This window comes from Gavia stellata, chromosome 32 (assembly GCF_030936135.1).
Source record: "Gavia stellata isolate bGavSte3 chromosome 32, bGavSte3.hap2, whole genome shotgun sequence".
NCBI lineage: Eukaryota > Metazoa > Chordata > Aves > Gaviiformes > Gaviidae > Gavia > Gavia stellata.
This window is the reverse complement of record NC_082625.1, coordinates 3,458,915-3,485,888: the sequence shown is the minus strand read 5'-3', so window position 1 is coordinate 3,485,888 and position 26,974 is coordinate 3,458,915. Positions and strand designations below refer to the sequence as shown.

Below are 26,974 nucleotides of genomic sequence, written 5' to 3'. Positions count from 1 at the left end.
TCTCCTCCGGGGCACCCAGGGGGGCTGCTGGGGGGGACGGGTGGGCACCCAGCTCATGGCAAGCTGTGCAGGGCGAGGGGCTGAGCCACACTGGGGGGGGCTGGGGTTGGGCTCAGCCCCCGTGCCCAGCACTGAGCTGCTGCTGCGGGGACCGCAGCCCCGAGGCCATCGTCACTGTGTGCGTGTGACACCACAGTCTGGGGGGGGGGGGGACAGAGCAGGGTGCCACCGGATGGGGTGCAGGACGTGGGGTGCTGTGCCTCACTCCCAGCAGTGTGAGCAGCTCCTGCTCAGCACCCCGCACTGCCAGACGCTGCTACTGGGACAGGGGGCTGTGCCTGAGCCCCCCAGGATGGGCTGGGGGGACCCTACTCCCAGGACAGCTCCGGTCCCACATCCTGCTCCTGTCCTCCCACCCCTGGTCCCTCCCTGGGCTGTGGGATGGGTGGGGGCCCAGGACATGGGGGGAAGCTCTTCCTCGAGAGCACCCCCTCCACTCACCCTCTGCCACGGGCTCTGCCCAGAGAGCGTGGTGCTGTCCTGGGGGCTCAGCACCAGGCTGTCCCCTCCTGTGACTCCGTTAGAAGCCCTAGCCCCTATAACATCATCACTCCCCCCAAGCCCCTGCAGCCCTGGGGACCTTGATACCACCACACCCCCCCCCAGAAGAAGCCTCAGTCCAGTGCAAAACTAACCAGAGTTTATTGCGTCACGAGCCATGCCCGAGCCTACAAGGCACCGAGGACAAGGGGGATGCAGCCGGGGGCTGGAGGTGACCCCAAGAGGCACTTGGGGGAACCAAGGCACATTACTACACGCCCCTGGCACAGGTGACAAGGGACAGAGCTGCACTTGGGACAGGCAGGACGGGTCCCTTGTACAGGCAGGCACTAAGGTTATAGGCAAAGTGGGCCAGGCAGGGGTTAGTAGATGCTCCTATCGAGGCTTGGTTGGGGGGGGGACACCAACATCACCCCACCCCAGAGGATGCTACTGCATCTCCAGGTCCACCAGGCGCTGGCCCGAGGGGGCAAAGGGTCCCACCAGCCAGGTCAGGGGGGTGTTATGGGCCACGTGCTCCACCAGCTCATCCATCAGCTGACGGGCTTTGGTGGCACGGGCACGAGCTTGGGCCAGCACGCTGCCGGTCACGTCCTGGAGGGAGGCGGCGGAGGCGAGGGCTGCCCGTAGCTCCTCCACGTTGTGCCGGACCTGCCCCGCCGTGTCCTGGATGCTGGCAGGGAGGCCCTGCAGGCTGGACACCAAGGGCTGGCAGGAGCTCTGGAGCTGCTGCGTCAAGCCCTGCAGCAGGGCCAGCGTGCCCGACTCCACCGGCTGCGGGGGGACAAGGGGGTGGTGAGGGGTGGGGACACCAGGTGACCCCAGGGACCTCTTCCCCTCCACCTACCTCTGGTGGCACCAGATCCTTGCCACCGCCCGGTTGCTTCTTGCTCCACTCCAGCCACATCTGCTGCAGCTTCTCCTGCCCTCCCTGCAGCTTCTGGTCCATGCCCTGCTTGAGGTGCTCCACCTGGGAGGAGAGGCAGAGCCCGGCGTGGGTGGTCTGCCGCAGCCCCAGGGTGGCACGGGGGGGACACAGGGGTGGGTCCTACCAGGTCGAGGGTGCGCTGGAGCTGGGTCAGCACGTCCTGGCTGCTGTGGCGGGCGCTCTGCAGCTTGCCCAGGGAGTGCTGGAGGGCTCGGTGCCGCAGCTTGGTCGAGAGGGAGCCCAGGCGCACGAAGTAGCTCTGCTGCTGCTTCTGCTGCTCCGTTTCGAAGCCCTCCACGGCCGTGGCCAGCTTGGCTGGGGGAGAAGACCTGCTGAGGTGGCCCCACCACCCCTATGTAGGGCCAGCATCGCCCTGCCCAGGCTCTACCCACCCCTCTCCACGGGGACCCCCAGCCCATGACTCGTCCTTACCCAGCTCCTCATCCGTCATGGGCAGGTAATGGTCCACCAGTTCCTCCGACTTCTCCAGCATGGAGCCCATCCCACTCACCACCATCTGGCCCACGGTTGAGCCCATGACAGTGCTGACGCCGCTGCTCACCGCCGACTTGGTCAGCTCCACGCTGCCCTGCACAGCCCCTTTGGTCATATCCATCACACCCGTCACCCGGCTGGTCACCGCGTCCTTGGCCCCAGCCATGGTGCTGGTCAGGACATCCTTGGCCCCCGTCACCGTGGATGTCACCAGCTGCTTGGTGTCCGAGATAAGCTGTTTGGGGGGGGGTGGAGAACCCTCTGTTAAGCAGCACTGGGGGGGGACACATCGAGGATGTTTGCCCACCCCACCCCACTACCTTCTCCGTGGGCTGCTGCAGGATGGGCAGCTTCTCCTCCAGCTTATCCAGCCCTTTGCAGGCATATTCATTGGCGGTGGAAACTGGAGACGTGAAAATAGGTGGGTTTTAATATCCCGCTGCCTTGTAAGAGCTCTGCTAGGGCCACTTTTTGGGGGATGCCAAAACTCATGGGGTGCTGCCCCCCAGCTTCTCCTGCAGCTTCTCCAGCCCTTTGCAGGTGTATTTGGTGGTGGTGGAAACTAGAGGTGATAAAACAGCTTTTCCCTCTCCTGCTGCCTTGCAAGAGCCAGTTTTCTGGCACCCCAAAACTCATGGGGTGCTGCCACGCCCCCAGCTTCTCCTCCAGCTCCTCCAGCCCTTTACCTGAGTGTTTGGTGGCAATACAAACTAGAGGCGCAAAATCAGATTATTCCTACCCTGCTGCCTTGCAAGAGCTCTGCCAGGGCCAGGTCTTGGGCACCCCAAAACTCACAGGGTGCTGCCCCCCCCCAGCCCCACTCACTCTGCGGCTCCAGCTTGGTGAGGATGGGCTGCGCCCCACTGACCGCCGCCGCCGTCAGCGTCTTCACCCCCTTTTCGGCGGCGTCGCAGACGGACTTGACGTAGGGGTGGCTCTCCTTGGTGGAGGCGTAGGCGGTGGAGACCATGCCGTAGGCAGAGCTCACCAGGGGCAGGCTGGCCACCCGCGTCCCGATGCTCTGGAGGCACGAAGGGGTCAGGATGAGTTGGGGGGGGTGACAGAGCCCCAAATCTCATAGGGGATGGGGGGCACTGTGTGCTCCCAACCCCTGAGGAGGGCTTTGGGGTGCGCTGACGACTCTCCAAGCCCACCCAAGGGTAGGATAACCCAGAGCCCTGTCCCCAAGCAGGGGCCACCTTGTCCCCCCCCACCCCAGACCCCCCCTTGCCCCCACTGACCTGCTGCTCCTCCGCCTTGGGCTGCACCGTCCCGGGCTCGCTGGCGGCCATGGCGGGGCTGGGGGGGGGGGGGGCAGAACCGTGAGTGGTGTCAGACCCCCCCCCCAACACACCCCACTTACCCCCAGGATGGGGGAACCCCAAGTTCCCCCCCTCCGCAGGGCGGGGCAGGCCCCACTCGGGCGGGACCGGGACCGGGACCGGGACCGGGACCGGGACCGGGACCGGGACCGGGACCGGGACCGGGACCGGGACCGGGACCACTCACCGCTGGAAGCCAGGCCGGACCCCACGCTCGCCCCGCTCCCTCCCCACCCGCCTTTATAGCCCCGGAGCCCGGCCCCGAGCGCATGTGACCGGGACCCGCCCCGTCGGGGCCGGCCCGGGGCGGTCCGGGAGCACCGACCGGTTGGGAGCGGCGCGGCCCGGGGCTGCAGCGACCCCTCCCGGGACCGGGACCGGGACTGGGACCGGGACACCCCCCCCGGGACCAGGCTGCACCGGCCGCCCCAGGACTGGACCCCCCGGGACCGGGGACACCGCCCCCCCCCGGGATCGGATCCGCCGGGACAAGGCTGCACCGGCAGCACCCCCACACCCCCCCCGGGACCGGATACCCCCGGGACAAGGCTGCACCGACCCCCCGCCCCCGGGGCCCGATTCCCCGGGCCGGGCTGCACCGACACCCCCCCCCCCCCCCCGGAACCGCACTGATACGTCCAGGACCGGACACCCCCCCCGGGACCGGACCCCCCCCCCGGGCCCAGAACCCCCCCGGGCCCGGATCCCCCGGGCCGGGCTGTACCGATCCCCCCGGGACCAGATTCCCCCTGGGACGGGGCTGCACCGACCCCCCCCCCCCCCCCTCCCCCGGAACCGCACTGATACGTCCAGGACCGCACCCCCCACCCGGGACCGTATTCCCCCCCCGGGACCGGATCCCCCGGGCCGGGCTGTACCAATCCCCCCGGGACCCCCCGGGACCAGATTCCCGCTGGGACCAGGCTGCACCGACCCCCCCCACCCCGGGCCCCACCCGCACTGACCCCCCCAAAAGCCACCGTCCCCTCGGGGGGGAACCCCCAGCATGGGGGTCCCCGTGTTCCCTCCGCCACTTGCCCACTGGAGAAGGTCAGGCGGGTCCCAGTGGGTGCTGGGGGCAGGACAGACAGACAGCCCCCGTGCCACCCCGCTGGGTGCCGTGGCCACGCTGCACCCACAGTGTCGGGGATACCCCGGGCCCAGCCCTGCCACGGGACGCAGCGGTGATAACCGGGACGAAGTTCAGTGCCACATGGCTGCGGTCCACAGTCCAACCACCCCAGCACTCCGTCGGCACCCTCCATCCCAGCACCCCGCCAGCACCCACCCTGCTCCCCCCACCCCAGCACCTCGCTGGCGAAAGCCTCCCCGTGGGGTGACCCCAAACCCGCAGCTCTGCCGCCCCTGACGAGCCCCCCAGTGAGCCCGGCATGACGCGGTGGCTCGGCCGCAGCCGGCGCTACGGCCTGTGAGTCATTTTAAGGCCTAAGAAGTTGTTTTCTTCCTCTTTAAAGTGCTTTAAAGCCGCCAAGACAAGAAATCCCAACGCTCCCCGGGCTTGGGGACACCGCGGGGAGCCCTGGACCCCAGACAGGCAGAGCTGGGGACACGCGGCGTCCCTGCGTGCCACTATCCCTTCCCTCCCCAAACGAGTCCCCGGCTGTGGCATCAGGGGTCCCACGCCGGGTCACCGAGTCCATTGTCACCTCGTCCCCGGCGGGGATGGGGTTCGCGGCTGCGGGCGGGCGGGTGCTCCCCCAGTTTGGCGGTGCTGGGGGTCAGCGCTGGCTGCAGAGCTGCGGCGGAGCGGGCACCCGGTGTGTCCCCCCCACGGTGACGCAACCCTCCCATTTGGCCATCTCCACGGGGACATCCTCCGGATACTCCACCAGCGCGGGGGCGAAGGGTCCCACCAGCCAGGGCAGGGGCGCGTGCTGCCCCACGTACTCCAGCAGCTCATCGATGCTCAACTGCGCCCGCGTCACCGTCTCCCGGCTCTGCGCCAGCACCAAACCCGACAGGTCGTGGAAGGAGCGAGCGCGGGAGAGGGAAGCCTGCACACCCTCCACGCCGTGCCGGACATGTCCCGCCGTCTCCTGCACGCTGCTGGGGAAACCCCGGGCGCCGGCGGCCAGGCGGGTGCAGGCGGCGTGGAGCTGGCGCAGGAGCCCGCGCAGCATGGCCAGCGTTCGCGCCTCCACCTGCAAGGCAGCCAGCAGGCAGCAGCAGCCCTGGGGTGCGATGCTCCCCCTGTTCAGCCCGGCTCGGACCCCCGTACCTTGCTGTGCTCCACGGGCATGGTCCCCCAACCCGTACCTTGGTGTCCTCCATGGGCATGGGCTCCCACCCCATAACTTGGTGTCCTCCATGGGAGTGGTCCCCCATCCATACCTTGGTGTTTTCCATGGGCATGGTCCCACAACCCGCACCTTGGTGTCCTCCACGGACATGGTCCCCCACCCATACCTCGGTGTCCACCATGGGCATGTGCTCCCACCCCATAACTTGGTGTCCTCCACAGACATGGTCCCCCACCCATACCTTGGTGTCCTCCATGGGCACAGGCTCCCACCCCATAACTTGGTGTCCTCCATGGACATGGTTCCCCAACCCACACCTTGGTGTCCTCCATAGACATGGCTCCCCACACCTTGGTGGTGTCCACGGACATGGCCCCCCCACCCCATACCTTGCTGTCCTCCATGGACATGGCCCCCCACATCTTGGTGTCCTCCATGGACATGGCCCCACATACCTTGGTGTCCTCCACGGACATGGTCCCCCCACCCCATACCTTGCTGTCCTCCATGGACATGGCCCCACATACCTTGCTGTCCTCCATGGGCATGGTCCCGCAACCTGCACCTTGGTGTCCTCCACGGACATGGTCCCCCACCCATACCTCGGTGTCCTCCATCGGCATGGGCTCCCACCCCATAACTTGGTGTCCTCCATGGACATGGTCCCCCACCCCATAACTTGGTGTCCTCCATGGACATGCCCCCCCCCCCCCATACCTTGGTGTCCTCCACGGACATGGCCCCCCAAGCTGTACCTTCATGTCCTCCATGGGCATGGTCCCCCACCCCATACCTCGGTGTCCTCCATCGGCATGGGCTCCCACCCCATAACTTGGTGTCCTCCATGGACATGGTCCCCCACCCCATAACTTGGTGTCCTCCATGGACATGCCCCCCCCCCCCCCCATACCTTGGTGTCCTCCACGGACATGGCCCCCCAAGCTGTACCTTCATGTCCTCCATGGGCATGGTCCCCCACCCCATACCTCGGTGTCCCCCATGGTACACACCCGCCCCGTACCTCAGTCTCCTCCACAGGCATGGCCCCCCACCCCACACCTCGGTGTCCCCCATGGTACCCCCCACCCTGTACCTCGCTCTCCTCCATGGGCACAGCATCCTGCTGGCTCCACTCCAGCCACATGCGGTGGAGATGCTGCCGGGCGCCGTACAGGGGCCCGTCCATGCCCTGCCGCCCCTGCTCAATCTGGGGGAAGGGACAGTGGGGTGGGAGCACAGCGAGGGGGTGCCGGGCCGGCACGGGGCTGGCACGGTCCCCCACTGCGGCCTTACCAGTTCGAAGATGCGGTGGAGCTGGGCCAGGACCCGCTGGGCGCTGTGCCGTGCCCGCTGCAGCTCGCCCAGTGACCGCCGCAGGGCTCGGTGCCGCAGCTTGGCCGAGAGCGAGCCCACACGGACAAAGTAGCTCTGCCGCCGCCTCTGCCGCTCCGGTGAGGCCACCTCGATGCCCGCTGCCGCTGCAGAGCCAGGGAGGGAGAACGGCATGGCTGGACCATCCCACGCCGGGCACCGGAGCATCCCGCTGCCGGCGCTGGGATGAGCTCCCCGAGGTCCGCACCCCATCATGGGGACGCGGGGGTGCCCGGCTGCAGGATGCTTGGCCACTGGGTCATGTGGAGGTGTCACCAAAAAGCCAGGTGGCCTCTCCGGTCACCTCTGCCGTGACACGGGGACGGCTCTGCCCACCGCTACCCCGTGCCGAGCTATAAATACCCGGGGTGGGCGGCACAAGGCTATATTTGCTTTTTGGTTTCCAGGTGAGAGGTCACCCACCGCCGTGCCGCGTTCCCCGGCTTCGGGTTCCCGCCAGGTGGGGACCGTCCCCTGCGTGGTGCCGCGGTGGCCCCGGGCACCGCGTGGGGCTCGGCTGTGCCCTGGCACTGCAGAGCTGCCCAGGCACCACCGCAGAGGGCTAAGCGGGGGCACCGAACGCAAGCGATGCCGGAGTGGTGCTGAGCAATGGGGTGGGGGTCCCAGGGGGGAATTGGCACCCCCCAATTTGGGAGAAGGTTTCCGGCGCGGTGCGGTTGGCACTCACCCAGCTCCTCGTCCGTCCCGGGCAGGTATCGCTCCACCAGCTCCTCCGACTTCCCCAGCACCGCGTCCACCCCCGTGGCCAGTAGCCGGCCCACGCGGGAGCCCACCACGGTACTGACGCCGGTGCTCAGCGCCGAGCGCGTCCTCTCCACGCCGCCCTGCACCGCGCCGCGGGCCAGGCCCACTGCGCTGCTCACGGTGGACGACACCAGCTCCCTGGTCCCTGCCACCACCTGGGAGGGGACAGCAAAGAGACGCCTTGTCCCAGCACCTCGCCTGGCACTGGACCCCCACCCCGTGTCCCCCAGGGAAGATGTTACCCTCTCCGGGGGCTGCTGCAGGATGGGCAGCTTCTCCTCCAGCTTATCCAGCCCTTTGCAGGCGTATTCATTGGCGGTGGAAACTGGAGACGTGAAAATAGGTGGGTTTTAATATCCCGCTGCCTTGCAAGAGCTCTGCTAGGGCCACTTTTTGGGGTACCCCAAAACTCATGGGGTGCTGCCACACCCCCAGCTTCTCCTCCAGCTTCTCCAGCCCTTTACGTGAGTATTTGTTGGCAATATAAACTAGAGACGCAAAATCAGATTATTCCTACCCCGCTGCCTTGTAAGAGCTCTGTTAGGGCCACTTTTTGGGGGACGCCAAAACTCATGGGGTGCTGCCCCCCAGCTTCTCCAGCCCTTTGCAGGTGTATTTGGTGGTGGTGGAAACTAGAGGTGATAAAACAGCTTTTCCCTCTCCTGCTGCCTTGCAAGAGCCACTTTTCTGGCACCCCAAAACTCATGGGGTGCTGCCACACCCCCAGCTTCTCCTCCAGCTCCTCCAGCCCTTTACGTGAGTGTTTGGTGGCAATACAAACTAGAGGCGCAAAATCAGATTATTCCTACCCTGCTGCCTTGCAAGAGCTCTGCCAGGGCCAGGTCTTGGGCACCCCAATACTCACGGGGTGCTGCCCCCCCCCAGCCCCACTCACTCTGCGGCTCCAGCTTGGTGAGGATGGGCTGCGCCCCACTGACCGCCGCCGCTGTCAGCGTCTTCACCCCCTTTTCGGCGGCGTCGCAGACGGACTTGACGTAGGGGTGGCTCTCCTTGGTGGAGGTGTACGCTGTGGAGACGGCGCCGCAGGCACAGCTCACCAGGGCCAGGCTGGCCACCCGGCTCACCACGCTCTGCCGGGGGGGATGACGGTGAGCCGGGGTCCCCAGCAACGCCCGCAGCCCCCCCCAACCCTCTTTGCACCCCTACCTTCAGCTCCTGCCCATCCTCTGCTGGCGCAGTGTTTTCGGCTGACATGGCAGCGGCGGCTGCAGCGGGAAGAGAAAGATCACGGGGTGCCACGGCTGGCTGAGCCCGGCGTGGACCCCCCTGGGGTGGCCGAGCCCCGTGGCCACCCCTCGCTGTGCCGAGGAAAGCAGTATGTGGTGGGGCTGAGCCCCCCCAGCACGCCCCTCCACAGCCCCTACTCCTCTGAGGGCTGAGACCCATCAACTCATGCCATGAGTGGGAGGCAGCTGGAGGCCTCCGGGCCGCTCGAGGGGGTGTCACGGGGGGTCTGGAAGGGGTTTGGGGATGGGGTTGGCCTCCCGCCCTGCTGGGATGCAGTGGGGTTGGGTGTCCCCATCCCCTCTTGGGTCCCCCCATCCCCATTTGGGGCCGGGGAGGGTTTTTGGGTGATTCAGCAGGAAGCCGGGCTGGATTCGCCTTTCGCAAGCCTGCGGTGGGGACGTGCCACCGGTCACCGTCACCTCGGCCGGGGCAGCCCCGGGACGCACCCAGGGAGCGGAGCAGCCCCCCTCACCCCCCCCCCCCGGGCAGTGTCCGTGCCCCTTGGGGTGTCCCGCGGCTGCACCCTGGGTCCCCGTTCCCTCGGGTCCCTGGGGGTGTCCCCTGGGGGACAGGTCCCCTGGGGAAGGCAGGTCCCCTCGGGGTCCTGGGGGGGTCCCCTTGGGTCCTTGAGGCGCAGGTCCCCCGGGGGGGGGACAGGTCCCTTGGGTCCCCGGGGGGATCAGGTCCCCTTGGGTCCCTGGGGGGCAGTTCCCGGGTGGGGCAGGTCCACTCGGGGTCCCTGGGGTGCTCCGGGGCACCCATCTCAGAGGGGCGGGGGGGGGGGGGGGAGGCAGGGGACCCCTGGGACCCCCCAGACCCCGCTTTCCTGAAGCCGTAGGGCTCTCATCAGCCCGGGAGGGGTCTGCCCCGTGCCAGCCCCCGGAGCCCCCCCGGGGCCCTGCGGGGCCGGAACCGGGGACCCCCGGGAAACCCCCGGACCCCCCCCCCCCGGGAAACCCCCGCCCCCCCCCCCCGGAAACCCCCAGACCCCCCCCCCCGCCGAACCCCCGGACGCCCCCCCCCGGGAATCCCCGGACACCCCCCGGGAACCCCCGGACCCCCCCCCGGGAAACCCCGGAGCCCCCTTGGGAACCCCCGGACCCCCCCCCGGGAAACCCCCGGACCCCCCCCGAGAACCCCCGGACCCCCCCCCCCCCCGGAACCCCCGGAGCCCCCCGGGACCCCCCCGGAGCACCCCCCGAGCTCGCTTTCCACCCTCCAACTGCCGCCAAGTCCCGCGGACGGTACTCACGGAGCGGGGGGGGGCGGTCTGTCGCGACCCCCGGTCGTGATCGCGATCCCCAGTCGCGATCCCCCGCCCAGCGCAGGATTCATGGTTGGCGGCGGGAGCCAATCAGAGAAGGGGAGGACCGCGTCGCCACCAATTAGGAGGAAGGGGCGGGCCGGGGGGGGGCGGGCTTTGGGGTGTGCCGCCACGTGGGGGTTCCCACGTGGGGCCGCGGCGGGGCGCGGGGCCCGATCCTGCCCCGGAGGCTCCGCGACGTCTTGCGACCCCGGGGACACCTGCGGGGACACCCCGTCCCGGGTGGGCGGCCAGGGGCCCCGAGCCACCGCCCCCTGCCCACTGTCCCCACCCCAGGTGTCCCCTTGCCACGTGTCCCCACACCAAGGGACCCAAGGCAGGTGTCCCCACCCCAGGTGTCCCCACCCCAGGTGTCACCTTGCCAGGTGTCCCCATGCCAAACGTCTCCATACCAAGTGTCCCCTTGCCATATGTCCCCATACCAGGCATCTCCATGCCAAGTGTCCCCTTGCCATGTGTCCCCATACCAATTGTCCCCATGCCAGGTGTCCCCGTGCCAAGCGTCTCCATCCCAAGTGTCCCCACCCCAGGTGTCCCCTTGCCACGTGTCCCCACACCAAGGGACCCAAGGGCAGGTGTCCCCTTGCCAGGTGTCCCCGTGCCAAGCGTCTCCATCCCAAGTGTCCCCACCCCAGGTGTCCCCTTGCCACGTGTCCCCACACCAAGGGACCCAAGGGCAGGTGTCCCCTTGCCAGGTGTCCCCATGCCAAACGTCTCCATACCAAGCGTCCCCGTGACATATGTCCCCATACCAGGCATCTCCATGCCAAGTGTCCCCTTGCCGTGTGTCCCCATACCAAATGTCCCCATGCCAGGTGTCCCCATGCCAAGCATCTCCATGCCTAGTGTCCCCACCCCAGGTGTCCCCATGCCAAGCATCTCCACGCCAAGTGTCCCCACCCCAGGTGTCCCCATGCCAAGTGACCCAATGCCAGGTGTCCCCATGCCAAACATCTCCCTACCAAGTGTCCCCTTGCCATGTGTCCCCATACCAAGTGACCCAACACCAGGTGTCCCCGTGCCAAGCATCCATACCAAATGTCCCCAAGCCAGGTGTCCCCATGCCAAACAGAGTCCCACAGGGTCCCAGGCCGCCCCCAGCCCCTGCGGGTGCTCAGGCCAGGGGACAGCAGTGTCACCCAGCGGTGAGCAGTGCCAGAGGGTGGGAGAGGGTGGCGGGCAATCCCAGGGGGTGGCCCTGTGGGGGAGCAGGCTGGCCTGGACGGGAAGGGGCACGAGCGGGGGACACAGCAGGTATGGGACAGGCATGGCCAGGGGACACGGTGCCCGTTCACTGCCTTATCCCTGGGGACTTCATAGGACGACACACAGGAGAAAGTGTGTGAAGGCTCCAAGCGACAGTGTTTAATGGGCTCTTGTGGGATGGGGACAGGGACATGTGCCAGGTGCGTTGGGGACAGGGATGTGGGACAGCCTGAGCCAGGTGGGAAGGGGCTGAGGGCCATTGGGATGGGCATCACGGGATGGGGACAGGGGCCAATGGGATGGGGACAGCTGCACCCCTGTCTCCCTGCCTCAGTTTCCCCAGGAGAGCTCATCTCAGCTGGGGGCAGAGTGGCAGGGAGGGAGGTGACATGCCTGGGCACCTGGGGTGACACCAAGCCCCTTGCCTAGGGGTCCGACGGGTGCTGCCTATCCCCCTTGGGCTCGCAGCCTGTGTCCCCAGCCCGGCTGACGGCGGCCACCTCCTGTCCCCGGTAGCGGGGGGGGCTGGCGCAGAGGGTGTCGCGGGTGGCGGTGAGCTGCGGGGCCGCCCGCCGCAGCAGTGCCAGCAGCGGGCACTGGCAGACCCAGGGGTTGCCCGAGATGTCGAGGTCCAACGCGGGGCCGGGGGACCGGGGCGGCAGCTCCAGCACCTGCAGCTGGTTATGCGCCAGGTTGAGGACACGGAGATGACGCAGGGGGATGAAGATGCCGGCAGGCAGCACCCGCAGCTCATTATCCTGGAGGAAGAGGAGGCGCAGGGCGGGCGCGGGCGCGAAGGCGGAGGGCGACAGCGTGCCCAGCCGGTTCCCCTCCAGGTCGAGCTGCTCCAACGCCCGCAGCCCGGCCAGCGCGCCCGGTGCCAGGGTTGCCAGGCGGTTGTGGGACAGATCCAGGCTACGTAGGGAACGCAGTGGGTGAAAAACTGCCGGTGGCACCTCCGCCAACGCGTTGGCAGCCAGGTCGAGCCACTGCAGCCGGGGAAGATGCCGGAACCAGGCAGGTTGCAGTGCCTGCAGCTGGTTCCCCCGCAGCACCAAGTGCTGGAGGTGACCGGTGGTGGCGAAGATGCCGGCGGGGAGGTCGGCCAGGAGGTTGTTCGTCAGGTCGAGGACGCGCAGGGTGGGCACGGGGCGCAGGAGGGCTTTGGGGAGGGTGGCGAGGCGGTTGGAGGAGAGGTGGAGCTCCTGCAGCCGGGGCAGCCCGGCCAGGGCGGTGGGGAGGAGGACGGCCAGCGCCGTGAACTCCACCGAGACGGCCAGGGTGGTGGGGGGCAGCCCGGAGGGGAAGGTGCTCAGGGTGGGCTCCGTGCAGACGAAACGGGTGACGTTGGGTTGGGGGGAACACGGCGTGGCGGGGCCGAGCGGCAGTAGCGTCAGCAGCGGCAGCAGCGGTAGCAGGATCCGGCCCGGTGGCATCGTGGTGCAGGGCTGCGGGCAGGCGGCCATCATCACTCGAGGGTTGTGCAAGCCCTGGCACTGCCGGCTCGCCACCCCGGGGTGGGCAGGCCACGGCTGCACGCAGGGAGGTGCCCCGACACCCATGTCCCCCCCCCGGCCCCACTCCGAGCCCCCCAGCCCTGCCCTCACCTTCCCACCCGGCCGGCGAGGCTCCTCGGGGACCGTCCTGGCTCCTCGGTGGCTGTCACCCCGGGGGGGTTGGTGGCTCGGCCTCACGTACCGGTTGGGAAATCGCCGCCTTGGCTGCCAGCTCGCAGGGTGCCAGCATCCGGGGCAGGGCCAGGGTGCTGGCGTCCTCGGGTCCCCATTGCCCCCCCCCAGCTCTTGGCGTTGCCACCCTCCTTCCACCCTCACCCCTCTCAGGGACTTCATGGGACCCCAGCACCCGCCACAGCATGGGCAGCACACGGTGCTGCACACCCGCATGGGGGAAACTGAGGCACATCACGTCACGGGGTGCTGGGGAGTGGTGGGACCCCACATTGCACCCGTTGCCTCATGGCAAAGCCCCACAAGTGGCTCTGTGGCGCGAGGAGCCATGGCCGGCGGCTGCTGCGGGCTGAGCACGGAGGAACTCGTTGCATGGGAGAGGGGCTGGGGGTGGGTGGGTAGGGGTGCTGGGGTGGGGGGTGCCGGGGGGGTGGGGGAGCGTGGGGTGTGGGTGCCTGAGGAGGGGGTGAGCACAAGGGGATGGGTAGCGGGGTGTGGGTGCATGTGGGGGGGTGAGCACGGGTGGGTGGGTGCGTGGGGAGAGTGGGAGCACAGGGGTGTGGGTGCACGGGGGGGGTGAGCACGGGTGGGTGGGTGCGTGGGGAGAGTGGGAGCACAGGGGTGTGGGTGCACGGGGGGGGTGAGCACGGGTGGGTGGGTGCGTGGGGAGAGTGGGAGCACAGGGGTGTGGGTGCACGGGTGGGGGTGTGAGCACAGGTGGGTGCACGGGGGGGTGTAAACACGGGGTATGGGTGCACAGGGGTGTGGGTGCACGGGGGGGTGTGGGTCCATGTGTGTGTGCTGCGGGATTTGCGTGTGCCCACGGGGTGGGGGGCGAGTGCACGGAGGCCTGTGTGGCGGGGGGGGGGGGCACGTGTGCGTGGACGGGGGCTTTGCACACCGGGGGTCCCTGGGCAGCCAGGCCCTGTGTCCCCCCCAGCCCCATGTCCCCCCCCCCAGCACCCCTGTGCCCAGCGGGTCCCGGGGGGGGGTAAGAAGATGCTGAGGCAGCAGCGGGGGGAGTCGCCTCCGGTAAACGGGTGTTTATTGGGGCCGCGGGGTACAGACCGCGGGCGGCCGCATGCATGGCCGCGGGGGGGGGGGGGGCGCCTACCGCCCCCCACCCTATTTACAGCCTGCCACCCCCCCGGGGACCCGCCACCCCGAGGCCGGGCAGGGGTGGCACCGAAAGGGCACCCTTTGCCAGCAGAGAGTGGGTTCGGTGGGGAGCCCCCAGCCCCAGCAGTGCCCCCGCACCCCGGCTGTGCTTTCCAGGAGGGGGGTGCCCGGGGGGGAGGTGGACGTGCCCCCCCACCCCCCCAAGCTGGCACTGGGCAGGGGTTGACCCCAGGCCGGGGGGGCTGAGTGTGCCCCTCAGACAACACACTCACTTGGGGGCCCCTCATCCCCCTGCACCCCAAACGTTCACCGTGTCCCATCACCACAACCAACGCATCCCAGTGGCACCCCCTGGATGGGTGTCCCCAGGGTGCTGGCAGCACCCACAAGCCCTCGTGGGTGCCCGGGCACGGCCGATGAGTCCGAGGGGCTGCTCTGCTTCGGCTGTGCCCCTGTCCGTGCGTCCATCCTGCTGCCTCCCAGGGATCCCCCTCCCAGGGTGCTGCGGTCCCTGGGTCCAACCTGGGGAGGGGACGGGATGGACGGACCCCCCCGGGACCCAGGGCAAAGCAGCCAGAGCATGGGGCACTGCCCCACGCCAGCCGGGGACCCCCCAACCCCAATCCGGGGACCCTCAGGGGGTGCCTGTCCCCCCACCCACCCATGCAGCATCTCACCCCATGCCCGCAGCTCCTGCCCGGCCACCCCTCCCTGTCCCCAGGGAGCCGGGGGACCCCATGGGTGCCCTGGGGGGACACGCACACGTATGGTAGGACCCTATTTTCCCGAGGGAGTCCGCTCCACGCCGTAGCGCAGGAGGTGGTGCAGGTCCGTCAGCGCCCGTGGGGGCCCGGCGCTGGGTGCCCGGGGTGCCGTGCCGTGTCGCCCGTAACCGCCCGCCGGCGCCTCGCCACTGTTGAACGTGTGGTTCCTCTTGAGGTGGGTGCCGGGGCGGCCAGTGCCATTGTTGGCGTTGAAGTTCAGCTGCTCGGGGTGCCAGGGTGGCCCCTCGGTAAAGTCTCCCCCCTCCCCACCGGGTGCCGAAACCACCCGTCGGCGATCGGGGCTGGGGTGTGGCGTGCCGGCGAAGTCACCGTAGGAGCTGCGGGGTGGGCGGCGGGTGCCGGCTGGTGGGTGCTGCCGGGTGCGGGGACCCTCCTGGGGGTCCCGACCCCAATGCCCGTCACCCGAGGAGTCGCTGAGTTCGGCCTCCAGCTCCTGGTCCACCAGGATGGCGTGGCAGGAGAGGGGGATACCGCGAGCCGGGCGGCCGGAGCCGGCGTGCAGCCGACCGGTGCTGGCGGCGGTAGTGCCGGATCCACCGGGGTCCCGCAAAGCAGCATTGATGATGTTGTGACTCTGCTCCCAGGTGCAGTTTTGGAGGGCGCCGGGGCAGCGTTTCTGCTGCAACGGGGTCTGCTCCGGCGTGGGCAGGACCCCCGAGTCCAGGTCGTGTTGGGTGACTTTCCCCAACTCCTTGGGCCAACCGTTGGGCATGAGCGGGGCCAGCAAGGCGCCGGGTTGCCCGCCGCGTGCCCGCCGCTCGCCCAGCCGGCTGACGCTCACCACCGACTCGCTGTGCGCCAGGATGGTCTCCTTGTCCTTGCGACGCGCCAGCTCCTTGCGGTCCCGGTGGCCGATGAACCAGCAGACGCTGAAGCCGGAGATGACGGCGCCGATGACGAAGGCGGCTACGGAGGAGATCACCAACAGGTTCACCGATACCAGCCCGTCCGGCTCGTCCACGAAGCTCTCTGTCACCAGCCCTGGGTGATGGCGGGGGGGGACGTCAGGGGACAGTCACAGTGGGAGCCTGCTGCTGCCACCGCTGTGTCCCCGAGCCCTGTCCCTGTCCCGCACTCACCCTCGCACTCGCCCAGGTGGGACGTGCTGCCGCCGGCGATGTCCTGCTCGAAGGCCACCCTGGGGGGGGTACAAATTGTGGGGGGGTCAGCCGGTCCCAAATACCCTGGCAGAGGGCTCAGCAAGTGATGAGTTTGCTGGGTCTCAGTGGTAGGGGGGTTGCAGGAGCCGATGCTCCCCGGGGAGCCCCTGAGACCCTGCTGTCCCCCCTGCCCCTGTGTCCCCCCAGGACCACCCCCCCCGGCCTGGCAGCGTTACCTGGGGCTGGGCTCCAGGAAGACACAGGAGCCCTCAGGTGTCCAGCCGCAGTAGGGGTCCCGGCTCCCGAGGCAGTTCCTGGCAGGGAGCAGAGACATCAGGATCAGCCCTGACATGGGGGGGATGACACTTCAGCCCCCACGAGGCCCTGCACCACGCCATGCCTCAGTTTCCCCTGGCTGTGCTCCCAGCCATGCTGGGCCCTTCACAGCCAGATCGTGGCATAGGGCAAATTCCTGGGATGTGAAGGTAACCTTTCCCTGCTCCTTGCGTGCCCCCCCACCAGCGAGCCCTGGCCATCCCGGGGAGGGGCTGAGACCGGCACACTCACTTCATGCAGCCCGAGTGCTGCTGGCAGCGAGCCACAGGCACCCTGGCCACGCACGGGGGGAAGGCCAGCAGCAGGGACCCCGCCGCCTTGTCCAGCTCCAGCCCCAGGAGCCGCCGCTCGTCCTCCGTGTCCCGGCCACACCTGGGGACGGGGCAGAGCTCAGCGTGGCCCCGGCTCTGGTCCCCACCTGCCCTCCATGGAGCTGGTCCAGAGGAGGGCATCTCACCCGTTCCCTCCACCGCATTCACCCACCCACCCACCACCCAACCCCTTGCATCCCTCTGACCCATCCCCTCCAACCATCCATCCGTCTTGCCCATCCATCCATCCCCAACCACTTCATTCATCCTCCCCTGTCACCTTGCAACCATCAATCCCTCCCTAAACATCTCATTCATCCACCCACCCAGCAATCCAACCATCCCCCATCCATCCAGGTCTCCAACCACTCACCCACCCACCCATCCATCCACCCACCCACTTACCCACCCATCCAACCACTCACCCAATGACCCACCCATCCATCCATCCATCCATCCATCCATCCATCCATCCATCCATCCATCCACCTACGCATCCATCCACCCACCCACCTACGCACCCATCCAACCACTCACCCAACGATCCATCCATCCATCCATCCATCCACCCACCCACCCACCCACCCATCCAACCACTCACCCACCCACCCACCCACCTACGCACCCATCCAACCACTCACCCACCCACTCACCCACCCATCCATCCATCCATCCATCCATCCATCCATCCACCTACGCATCCATCCACCCACCCACCTACGCACCCATCCAACCACTCACCCAACGATCCATCCATCCATCCATCCATCCATCCATCCATCCACCCACCCACCCACCCACCCATCCAACCACTCACCCACCCACCCACCCACCTACGCACCCATCCAACCACTCACCCACCCACCCACCCACCCATCCATCCATCCATCCATCCACCCACCCACCCACCCATCCAAGCACTCATCCATCCATCCATCCATCCATCCACACATCTGACCACCCCCCCCACCCCTCCCCTCCCTCCTGACACCCCAGCACCCACCTCCCGGGGTGGTAGGTCTCAAACTCCTCCAGGAAGACGCTCTGGCTGCCGGGGGGAGCGGGCGCGGGGCTGGCGCTGGCGTTGGGCAGGATGAGGAACTTGAGGACGGTGCCCGTGCTGGAGCCCAGGAAGACCACGGTGTGGTTGCCCCACGGCCCTGCTGTGTTGTCCACCACGATCTTGCGGAGCTGGTACCTGCGTGGTGTGAACGGAGCAATGTGTTGGGGCGTGTTGGAGCCCACGTGTCCCCAGGGAGGGGGAAACTGAGGCAGAGTGGGGGGCTGGGACCCTCCCCGCGGATGGACAGGCTGTGGCTGGCCCAGAGCAGGGTGTCCCCAAAGAACGTGAGGGGCTGTGCGGATCCCAAATAGAAACTAGCCCGGATCCCAGCCAGCACCCAGGCCAGGAACCAGCCAGACCCATCCCAGATCCCACTCATGACCCATCCCAGATCCCACCCACGACCCATCCCAGATCCCACTCAGGATTCTGCCCACATCCCACCTGGACCCAGCCTGGATTCCACCCGGATCCCAGCTGGGACCCAGCTCAGATCCCACCAAGGAACCAGCCCAGATCCCCCTCAATCCCTCTGCAGGATCCCGGCTGGTCCCCAGCCCCACGTCCCCATCCCCAGCCTCGTGTCCCCTTCCCCAGCCCTGCATCCCTGTCCCCAGCCTTGGGTCCCCGTCCCCAGCCTCGTGTCCCTGTCCCCACCCTTGTGTCCCCATCCCCAGCCTCGTGTCCCCTTCCCCAGCCCTGCATCCCTGTCCCCAGCCTTGCGTCCCCGTCCCCAGCCTCATGTCCCTGTCCCCAGCCTCGTGTCCCCGTCCCCAGCCTGGTGTCCCCATCCCAGCCTCATGTCCCTGTCCCCAGCCTTGTGTCCCTGTCCCCACGTTCCCATCCCCAGCCTCGTGTGCCCGTCCCCAGCCCTGTGTCCCTGTCCCCAGCCCCGCGTGCCCATCCTCAACTCTGTCCCTGTCCCCAGCCCCCAGTCCCCAGCCCCAGCCTTGTGTCCCCAGCCCCATATGCCTGCCCCCAGCCCTGCAGCCCCGTCCCCAGCCTTGTGTCCCCGTCCCCAACCCCGCGTCCCTGTCCCTAGCCTCATGTCCCCAGCCCCAGCCCCACGTCCCCGTACCTACCCCCATGTTCCCGTCCACAGCCTCATGTCCCTGTCCCCAGCCCCACATGCCCATCCCCAGCCCCACGTCCCCGTCCCCAGCCCCGCATTCCTGTCCCCAGCCTTGTGTCCCCGTCCCCAACCCCGCGTCCCCATCCCCATGTGCACCCCGGCTGCCCTGCTGGCGGGAGGCTACGGCCCGAGAGCACCGCTTAATTAATTCCCCATCAAGCAGCAATTAAGGTAGATTTAATTAGGACGAGACAATCTTGACTGCAAAGTTTATGAGATTTACCAGGTCTCCTGGTGCTCTCCTGGCGCTCTCCTGGCGCTGCCGTGCACGTGCAAAGGCAGCGTGAGAGGCTCCGGCCAGCACCCACCAGCACCCACTAGCCCCCACCCCTCCCTGGGCCGCATCCTGCCCCGGGGCGCTCACCGGCTCATGGTGCGGAGGATCCAGGGCACGTTGCCCAGGGACGGCACCGCCTCGTCCATCAGCGGGTGCGTCTTGACGAAGTTGAGGATCTCGTCGGGGAAGGTGCTGGAGGAGTTGTAGCGCATCCCCGGGGATGCGCAGCACCCGGGCCTGCGGCCGCGGCACAGCTCAGTGTCCCCATGGCCGCGGTGGCTTTGTCCCCAGCCCTGTCTGTCCCCATCCCTGTTCCCACCTCCATCCCCATGTCCCTTCCTGCCAGTCCCAGCCTGGCTGTCCCCAGCCCTGCCCTCGCGGCGTGTCACTCACCGGGGCTTGGGCACCATGTCCTCGGGCACGGGTGTCCAGATGGACTCGGGCGATTTCTGCTCCCGAAAACGTCCCTCAAAGACGGCGGCCACTTGGGTCATGTCGAAGGCGCAGACGGCCGAGCCGGGGATGCTGCGGGGAGGCGGGCACGGGGTGAACACCTCAACCCATTCCCCACGTCCCCCACAGGCACTGGGGTGCACGGAGGGGTCCCAGCCCAGCGCTGGGGGTCTCAGTGGGGCTCAAGAGGGTCCAACCTGTTGGCAGGTGTGGAGAAGACGGCCAGCACCACGGGGCGCCCATCCAGCTCCAGGATGTCCGTCACGGCTTGGATGACGTTGAAGTAGAAGTGCGAGTCGCCCGGCACGGAGCAGTTGAGCCGGGCCTTGAGGAAGGAGGTCCACTGCTTCTCCAGCACCCGCTGCGAGCCCCCCATGTCGTTCTTGCACACTCGGGCCACCCGGGACACCACCACCTATGGGGTGGACACCCATCACCATCTGGTACCCAACCATGTTGACCGTCCCCTTGTCCCTGTCCCCACCCTGAGTGTCTCAGGCCACCGCAGGGATGTCTCCCACCTTCTCCAGGTAGTTGAACTCCATAGCGATCTCCCGGAAGAAGAAGTAGACGTGGCTCCTCCATTCCACAGCGTGCACGAAGTAGGGCTCTGTGGGGACAGTGGCGGGGTCAGGGACATCCCATGATGGTGTCAAAGGGGATGGGGACTGGTGCTGTGTGGCACATGGTGGGCACCACGCCGTGGGAGGCACCTTTGAACCATTTAGAGTCGTGTTTGACGGTGCGGAGGGTCGGGCTGTCCCCCAGGCTGCGGTAGATGACGGCGTCGATGGCCAGGAAATCTGTCACTGTGGCGGTGAAGAGCATCCCCCCTGCGCGGGAGAGAGGCGTCAGCCGGGCGTGGGGCAGGGGACGGTGGGCAGAGCGCCCGGCGTGGCGCCGGCAGTGCCAGCACTGACCTGTGAAGAGGGCCACGTTGGCATGCTTGGGGTCGTAGGGACACCGGGCCATGCCGCTGATGTTGTCCCCAATGGGCTCCAGCGTGTCCATCTATAGCGGGCGAGACGGGGCCGTGAGCGATGCCGTGCAGGCAGCGGGGTCCGGGCTGCCTGCGGTGCAGGCAGGAGCATCCCCTGCCCATGGAGCCGGTCACCCGGACACAGGGGGGGTGACACTTGGGGTCCCAGATGTCCCCATCCCGGTGGGGTTGGGTGACTCACGCTGTAGTTGGCGCAGACGGGGTTGAAGGCGTTGGTGCCGCAGACGAAGAGCAGGCTCTCGTTCCGCACCAGCAGCACCTTGACGAAGTTACGGCACTCTGCCTGCGCCGGCGAGAGGGGACCGTCACCCCTCGGCACCCGGAGCCCCCCCCTGCCCGGGTGCTCCCGCCCAGGCCCCCATTGCTGCAAGGGTCTGCCTTGGGGGGGGTGTTTTCACCCCAAAATGGTATTTATGGGACCTGGAAATTGGATTTCTGGCAGATGAGGGGCTGTGCCTGCTCTGCTCCACGGGCCCCGAATAATTAATTACAAACCCAATTATCCAAGTGGCCGATAAATCACGGAGACACAACCGCTGGCACGGAGCGGGGAGGCGGAGAGTGACACTGGGGCGGGGGGACGGGGTGACTGCCCGTGTGACATGGGGCACAGGAGGGTGCTTGGTCCCCACCCGGGGGGGGTCTCGCGGGGTGCAGCCCCCCCTCCCCGTACCTCGTGTTTCCCCTTCATCCGGCAGATGCTGATGTCGTGCTGGTTCGAGCGCCACGTCAGCTTCTGGGGGGGGGCAGAAAAAAACCCAGCGTGGGGCTGGGGCAAAGCCGGCAGCACCCCCCCAGCACCCCCCCCATGGTGCTCGGCACTTACCCGGTGGTAGCGCATCTCACCGGCACCGGTGGGCTCCAGGCTCACGCGGTAGACGTTGTCCCTGAGGAGGGGGACACGGGTGTCACCGCGCTGTGGGGCTCCTGGCTGCGATGCTGGGGGCACCCCGGGGATATGTCCCCCAGTGAGGCATGTTGGGGGGCTGTGGGATCCACCGCCACCCCCCTGGGGAGATGTGGGGTGCTGGGGTGGGTGATGAGCATCGCTGGGGCAGGGACAGCCCTGCCAGAGCCCCCCGAGGTGCCCCATGGCAGATTTTGGGGTGCCCCGGGGCAGGCGGTGGGTCCCTCCCCAGCAAAGAGGGTTGGGGTGGGTGTCGGGTGCCCACCCCCATCGGAGGGAGCCTTTGGGGTGCTGTGCTTCGGACCTGTCCCCGATGAAGAGGGTCCGGTTGACCTTGAGGATGCGCTGGATGTTGAGGCGCTGGGTCCCCCCACCCTCGGGGCCGGCCGGGCGGCTCGTCCCGTGGCCCACGAAGACGGCGTAGTGCTTCACGTCTGGGGGGGGGACGACACATGGAGGGGTCACACGCTGCCGGGGCACCCCCACCCAGCCCGGTTCCCCCAGAAAGCCGGGGCACCCACCCTCACCCAGCCCTACCCATGGGTGCCCCCCTCCTGCCTTCACCCCAAAACCCCATCCCCACTCCACGCCAAGCCGTGTCCCCCCTTGCGCATCGATGCAGCACCCTGACCCCCACCCTGCACCCCTGGGCGGGCACTCACAGTCCTCGGGGGCCACGGCGATGGGGCCAGGCTCCTCGGGGAAGGTGCCGCGGGCCGTCCTCTCCGCCGCGAGCAGGAGCAGCAGGACGAAGGGGACGCGGGGGGGTGGCCCCATGGTGTCCCCCGACACAGGTGGGCACCCACTGCACCTGCGGGCACGGGGAGAGGTGGGAGGGGGGCAGCACCCACCCAGATGCCTGGCTCCCCTCCCCATTGTGTGCTGCTGCCCCCCCACCCACCCAGTAGCACCCGCACCCCAACCCCATCACCAGTGCCGGGGTCCGGAGGGGATCTTGGGGGGCGGGTGGGGTCTTAAGGCACTGGCACTGGGCCGGTGCCAGCGGCGAGGGGCCGGCACGGGATGCAGCCGGGATTGGCGATAGGGAAGCGAGTCCTTCCCAGACTGAAGAATTCCAAATATGCTGGGAAAAGCAGCCCCCGCGCCCCCGCCGAGCCTCCCCCAGCGCCTGCGCAGCTCCACGCTGGGGCTACTGGGGCCAAACTGGGCCGTTACTGGTGGTTCACCAACAACAACCCACGGGGGAACTAAACCAGTGCATGGTGGCATGGCAGGGCTGGGGACATGGGGACACGGGGGAAGCCAGTGAGACTCGTCCCCCATCCAAAATGCCATTGGGATGGTTCGGAAAATCCCTGGGGACACACTGGAGCACCATGTGCCATGGCACCCCACCCCGATCGGACAGCCCCAATACCACCACCACCGTCTCCCCACGGCGCCGGGCCACCGTCACCATCCTGCCACCCATCCCCATGGGGCAGCGGGGACGGGCTGGGTAATTAGCAGCCAGGCGGTGATTTAATTGATTATCAATTCTGTGAGAGCGGGGAGCGGGTTCGATCGAACCGTCGCCCTCCTGCCGCCGCGTCCCCTGCGGGGAGCCGGGGGGGTGACATTGCGTGGGGCTGGGGGTCACGGCTCCAGGACGCCAGGCGCTGCCAGCGGGGAGGCTCGTCCCTGTCCCCTCTGCGGTGTCACCGGCTCCGGGTGAGGCCCGGCACTGTCACCATCCCGGTCCCCTCTGGGGTGTCACAGCCTCCAGGGACATCTGACCCTGACCCCGCTGTGTCACAGCCCCCGGGTAGGACCTGACACCAGTGGGACCTAACCCTGGTGTCACAGCCCCTGGGGTCAGTCGACCGTCCCCACAGTGTCATGGACCCCAGGGACACCCGACCTGGTCCCCACAGTGTCACAGCCCCTGAGGACGACTGACCCCATCCCCACAGTGTCACAGTCCCCAGGGACAACTGAATCCATCCCCGGGGTGTCACGTACCCAAAGAACACCCATCCCCTGTCCCCACAGTGTCAGAGTCCCCGAGGACACCCACCTTGTCCCCACGGTGTCACAGTCTCTGGGGACAACTGACCCCATCCCCACAGTCCCCAGGGACACCCCTGTGCCGGTGAGCCGGGCTCAGACGGACTCACCTCCCCGATGGCCTCTCGGGGACAGCCACAACCACGCAGGGCCGGGATACCCAGCCGTGGGACGGGGCCGTGCCTCAGTTTCCCCACCTGCCCAAGGAGCAAACAGCATCGCCCCTTATTAATTTTTTTAATCTATTTCTATTAGAAATAACAGACGGGTGCCTGCAAGAGCAAACCATGCCTCAAAGCCCGGCGCGGCTGAGCCGGCAGCGGCGGTGACACAACCGTGGCACAACCATAGCAAAAGCCAAAAGCAACCCAGAGGTTTGGCGTTGCCGACGAGTTCGTGCCGAGGAGTGGGATGGGGGGGAAATTTTTCCCCAAAAACGAGGGAAATAAGCTGTTTCTGGTGCAGGGAGCTGCCGGTTTGTCACCCACGGCACACGGCCACCGGCCCGGCTGCACCATAGGTGGCCGTGGGTGACAAACTGGCCAGGATGGGCCCCGTTCCCTGGGTGCCAGCCTGGAAATTCCCATTTTTTAATCTATTTTTTGTCCCTGGGCTGTTTTATAAAAGCCATTAACAATTTAATTGTTGTAATTAAAGCCTGAGAGGCTTTTACCACCTGAGCTGAATTAGGGGGCTCCCCCAAAGCCACCCCCCCAGCTTTCCCTTTAGGGGCTGCCGGGGGCTCCTCACCCAGCCTCGTTACCCAAACGAGCCGTCCCGCTTGGGTAACGATGTCCCCACGCCGTAACTCCTCCTCCACGCCGGCAGACACCAGCAGCATCCGAAAATCGCCAAATTTAAGCATTCCCCGTGGGGTCCCCAGGCGCCGGAAGGAGGGGGGGACCCCAAAAAGCAGCCTAAGGGAAGGGCTTAGTGTATATCAGCCACCTGAGAATCCACCCGCCCCGGGTGGGATTTGGGGTGTGGGGAGGTGGTATCGCAGCCTCGGGCGCATGTAACCCCAAGCGGGGGGTCCGGTGTCACCGTCCCCCCAGCCTGCGTGGTGACAGCGAGCGGCGCGGGGTAACCGGAGCCTCCGGCGACATAAATGCCTGCGATTGTGCGGGCAAAGAAAAGGCAGCGAAGGCAGCGGGGAGGAGGGGGCCGGCGGGGAGGGGGGCACGGCGGGGGGACGGGTGACAAACAGGGACCCATTCACGGCGGTGGCGGAGGAGAAGGGACGGTCACCATGGTGGTCCCCAACATGGCTGTGGGGAAACTGAGGCAGCGTGAGGGGACACGGTGGCCATGCTGGGGATGCGGTGGGTGGTCCGGAGGGGTGGGGGTCTCCAGCCCGGATGTCTCTGACACCGAGCGGCTGAACAGCCTCGGCCATGTCCCTTGTCCTTGTCCCTCCTGGAGCCCCCCGCTCCGTGCCTCAGTTTCCCCATTTGAAAGCACGCTCAGCCCACACCTTCTGCACACAAAGCTTTGCGGGGGGGGGGGGGGGGCAGCCACTCACCCTGTCCTTCCCCCCGCCGCAGCATCTCTCCCACCCCCCAACACCGGGGTGATGGGGACGAAGCAGGGGGCAGCCCCCCAGTTTTATCCCCCCCATGATAAAATTTCCAGGGGCTGATAAAGGGGGACTGCAGTGATCCCCAAGCGCAGTGGGGTCCCTGTGACCCCAAAGAGGGGGCTGCCAGCCCTCCCCTCCCAACGGGAGCCCTTCCCCGTGGCGTCTGGGCACGGCTCCTGCCCCCCCCCGCCCCGGCACCCCGCTCTGCCCACCTGAGCTCCGCCGGCCGCCTCCGCCGCTGGCCCTATGGCACGGCCACCACTGTCCCCACCGCTCGGAGGGGGGGTCCCGGACGCCTGGGTCCCATAGCTGGGGGTGGGTCCCCCCCCTCAGGACGCCCCAATGGCGCTGGGGGCTCCGGCGTCCCGAAAGCGGCTCAGCTGTCGCATAACCCCCCCAGGGACCCCCAGGGGAGGGGGGCCCGTGCCCCCCACCCGCGCCAGGTGGGAAGGTAGGGCTGATGTCACCGTAACCGGAGCCACCACCCCCCCCCCCGGCAGCTGTCACCGCAGCCGGGGACCCAGGGCGGGGGGGGGGCACCCATGGGACACCCCGAGCGGCAGTGTGGCGTCCCCTCCCAAAGCATCACGGGAAACCGCCAGCCGGTGACACCCCGGTGAGACACCCACCCCCCCCCCAAGCCACAGTGGGGACAGAGGCACCGTGGTCCCCCCCCTCATCCTCACCGGCCATCACCGCACCCGGAGCTGATCCCGGCTCGGCTCATTCCCGTGGGATCCCAGATTCCATCCGCGCTGGCTCGGCCTCAGAACACAAACCCATTAGGAAGGCACTGGGAAAGGGGGGGACACTGGGAAAGTGGGGGGGGACACATACTGGGAAATGGGGGGGACACTGGGAAATGGGGGGGACACCAGCCCTGATAGCCCTTAAAATACTTGCCATAGGGAGGGTTTGGGGGTCACCAGCAGTAGCCCCCCCCGAAATGGCTGTGGGGACCCCCCCCAACCCAGCTGCTGCTGCCGCCGGGGTGGGGGGGCTCAGCACCCCCCTGGGTTTCCGTTCTGGGGCCGGTTCAGATGGCAGAGCCAGGAAGCAGCTGTCCCCACGGCGGGGACGGAGCAAATGTCACCCCGGCCACCTGGCACCGCGGGCTGGCCCTGGCCCTGTCCCCCCCCATGTGTGTCCCCCCCCCAAGCAGCACCTCCTGGGGGGGGGGGCTGCAGGCAGTTAGCACCCCCAGAGCTGAGGGGGGGGAGTGCCAAGAGGATGGGGGGACCCCAGTGCTGGTGGGGTCCCCATGTGGGTGACAGGGATGGGGGGCCACCAGTGTGGCGGGGGGGGGACGGACAGCACCCACCATTTACCTTGGCGCTTCCTCGGCCCAGGGTGGCTCAAATGTCCCCCCGGGCCTCCCGCTCCGGTTACCGGCTCCGCTTACAGCTGCCGTTTATAGCCCTGGTCCCCGTCCCCATCCCTGTCCCCTCCCCGGCACCCACGACCCCCTCCGGGTGGGGACCCCGGCGTTTGGGCCCCCCGGGACATCCCCAGACACTAAGGGGGTCCGAGCCCCCGACACAGGCTCTGGGGATGGTGGGGACTCCGCAGTCACTTTGGGTGGCTTTGTCCCCACACCTGTCACCCACCGCGGGTGCCCAGGGGTGACACGAGCTGCTGGATGCTGTCAGCACCTCCGACTCCAGCCAGGTGACACCCATGGGTGCTGGGTGCCCCCCGGCACAACCCTGCCACCACGCCAGGGTGGTGCTGGTGGC

General features: G+C 67.9%; 4 protein-coding genes across 5 annotated transcripts; all 4 read right to left on the bottom strand.

Annotated features, from left to right (window-relative positions):
- Positions 1-683: 683 nt before the first annotated feature.
- On the bottom strand, positions 684-3,500 carry LOC132319908 (perilipin-3-like). Its single transcript, XM_059831935.1, has 8 exons — positions 3,494-3,500; positions 3,226-3,283; positions 2,810-3,005; positions 2,305-2,387; positions 1,922-2,219; positions 1,614-1,804; positions 1,409-1,531; positions 684-1,335 (listed from the first exon to the last, which is right to left on the bottom strand). Exons 2-8 carry the CDS (start codon positions 3,274-3,276, stop codon positions 991-993), a joined length of 1,287 nt encoding a protein of 428 aa, XP_059687918.1. The 5' UTR covers positions 3,277-3,283; positions 3,494-3,500; the 3' UTR covers positions 684-990.
- A 1,529-nt stretch (positions 3,501-5,029) lies between these two features.
- Positions 5,030-10,221, bottom strand: LOC132319907 (perilipin-3-like). 2 transcript variants are annotated; one of them, XM_059831934.1, is made up of 8 exons: positions 10,204-10,221; positions 8,871-8,929; positions 8,599-8,794; positions 7,946-8,028; positions 7,627-7,858; positions 6,861-7,045; positions 6,661-6,774; positions 5,030-5,468 (listed from the first exon to the last, which is right to left on the bottom strand). In XM_059831934.1, the coding sequence occupies exons 2-8, from the start codon at positions 8,916-8,918 to the stop codon at positions 5,046-5,048; spliced, it is 1,281 nt and encodes a 426-aa protein (XP_059687917.1). In that variant the 5' UTR covers positions 8,919-8,929; positions 10,204-10,221; the 3' UTR covers positions 5,030-5,045. The 2 variants fall into 2 exon arrangements, with proteins under 2 accessions (XP_059687917.1, XP_059687916.1); XM_059831933.1 differs by having other exon boundaries at positions 7,627-8,028.
- Positions 10,222-11,906: 1,685 nt separating this feature from the next.
- Positions 11,907-12,917, bottom strand: LRG1 (leucine rich alpha-2-glycoprotein 1). The gene has a single exon (XM_059831936.1). The coding sequence runs from the start codon at positions 12,915-12,917 to the stop codon at positions 11,907-11,909; it is 1,011 nt and encodes a 336-aa protein (XP_059687919.1).
- A 2,148-nt stretch (positions 12,918-15,065) lies between these two features.
- On the bottom strand, positions 15,066-25,545 carry SEMA6B (semaphorin 6B). Its single transcript, XM_059831932.1, is given in 17 exon segments — positions 15,066-16,054; positions 16,153-16,211; positions 16,410-16,487; positions 16,741-16,881; positions 17,824-18,018; positions 19,380-19,529; positions 19,686-19,817; positions 19,943-20,160; positions 20,267-20,355; positions 20,459-20,578; positions 20,666-20,756; positions 20,927-21,028; positions 21,419-21,481; positions 21,572-21,632; positions 21,957-22,086; positions 22,315-22,463; positions 25,451-25,545. Coding segments are annotated over 17 exon segments (2,862 nt in total).
- Between the last annotated feature and the right edge of the window lie 1,429 nt (positions 25,546-26,974).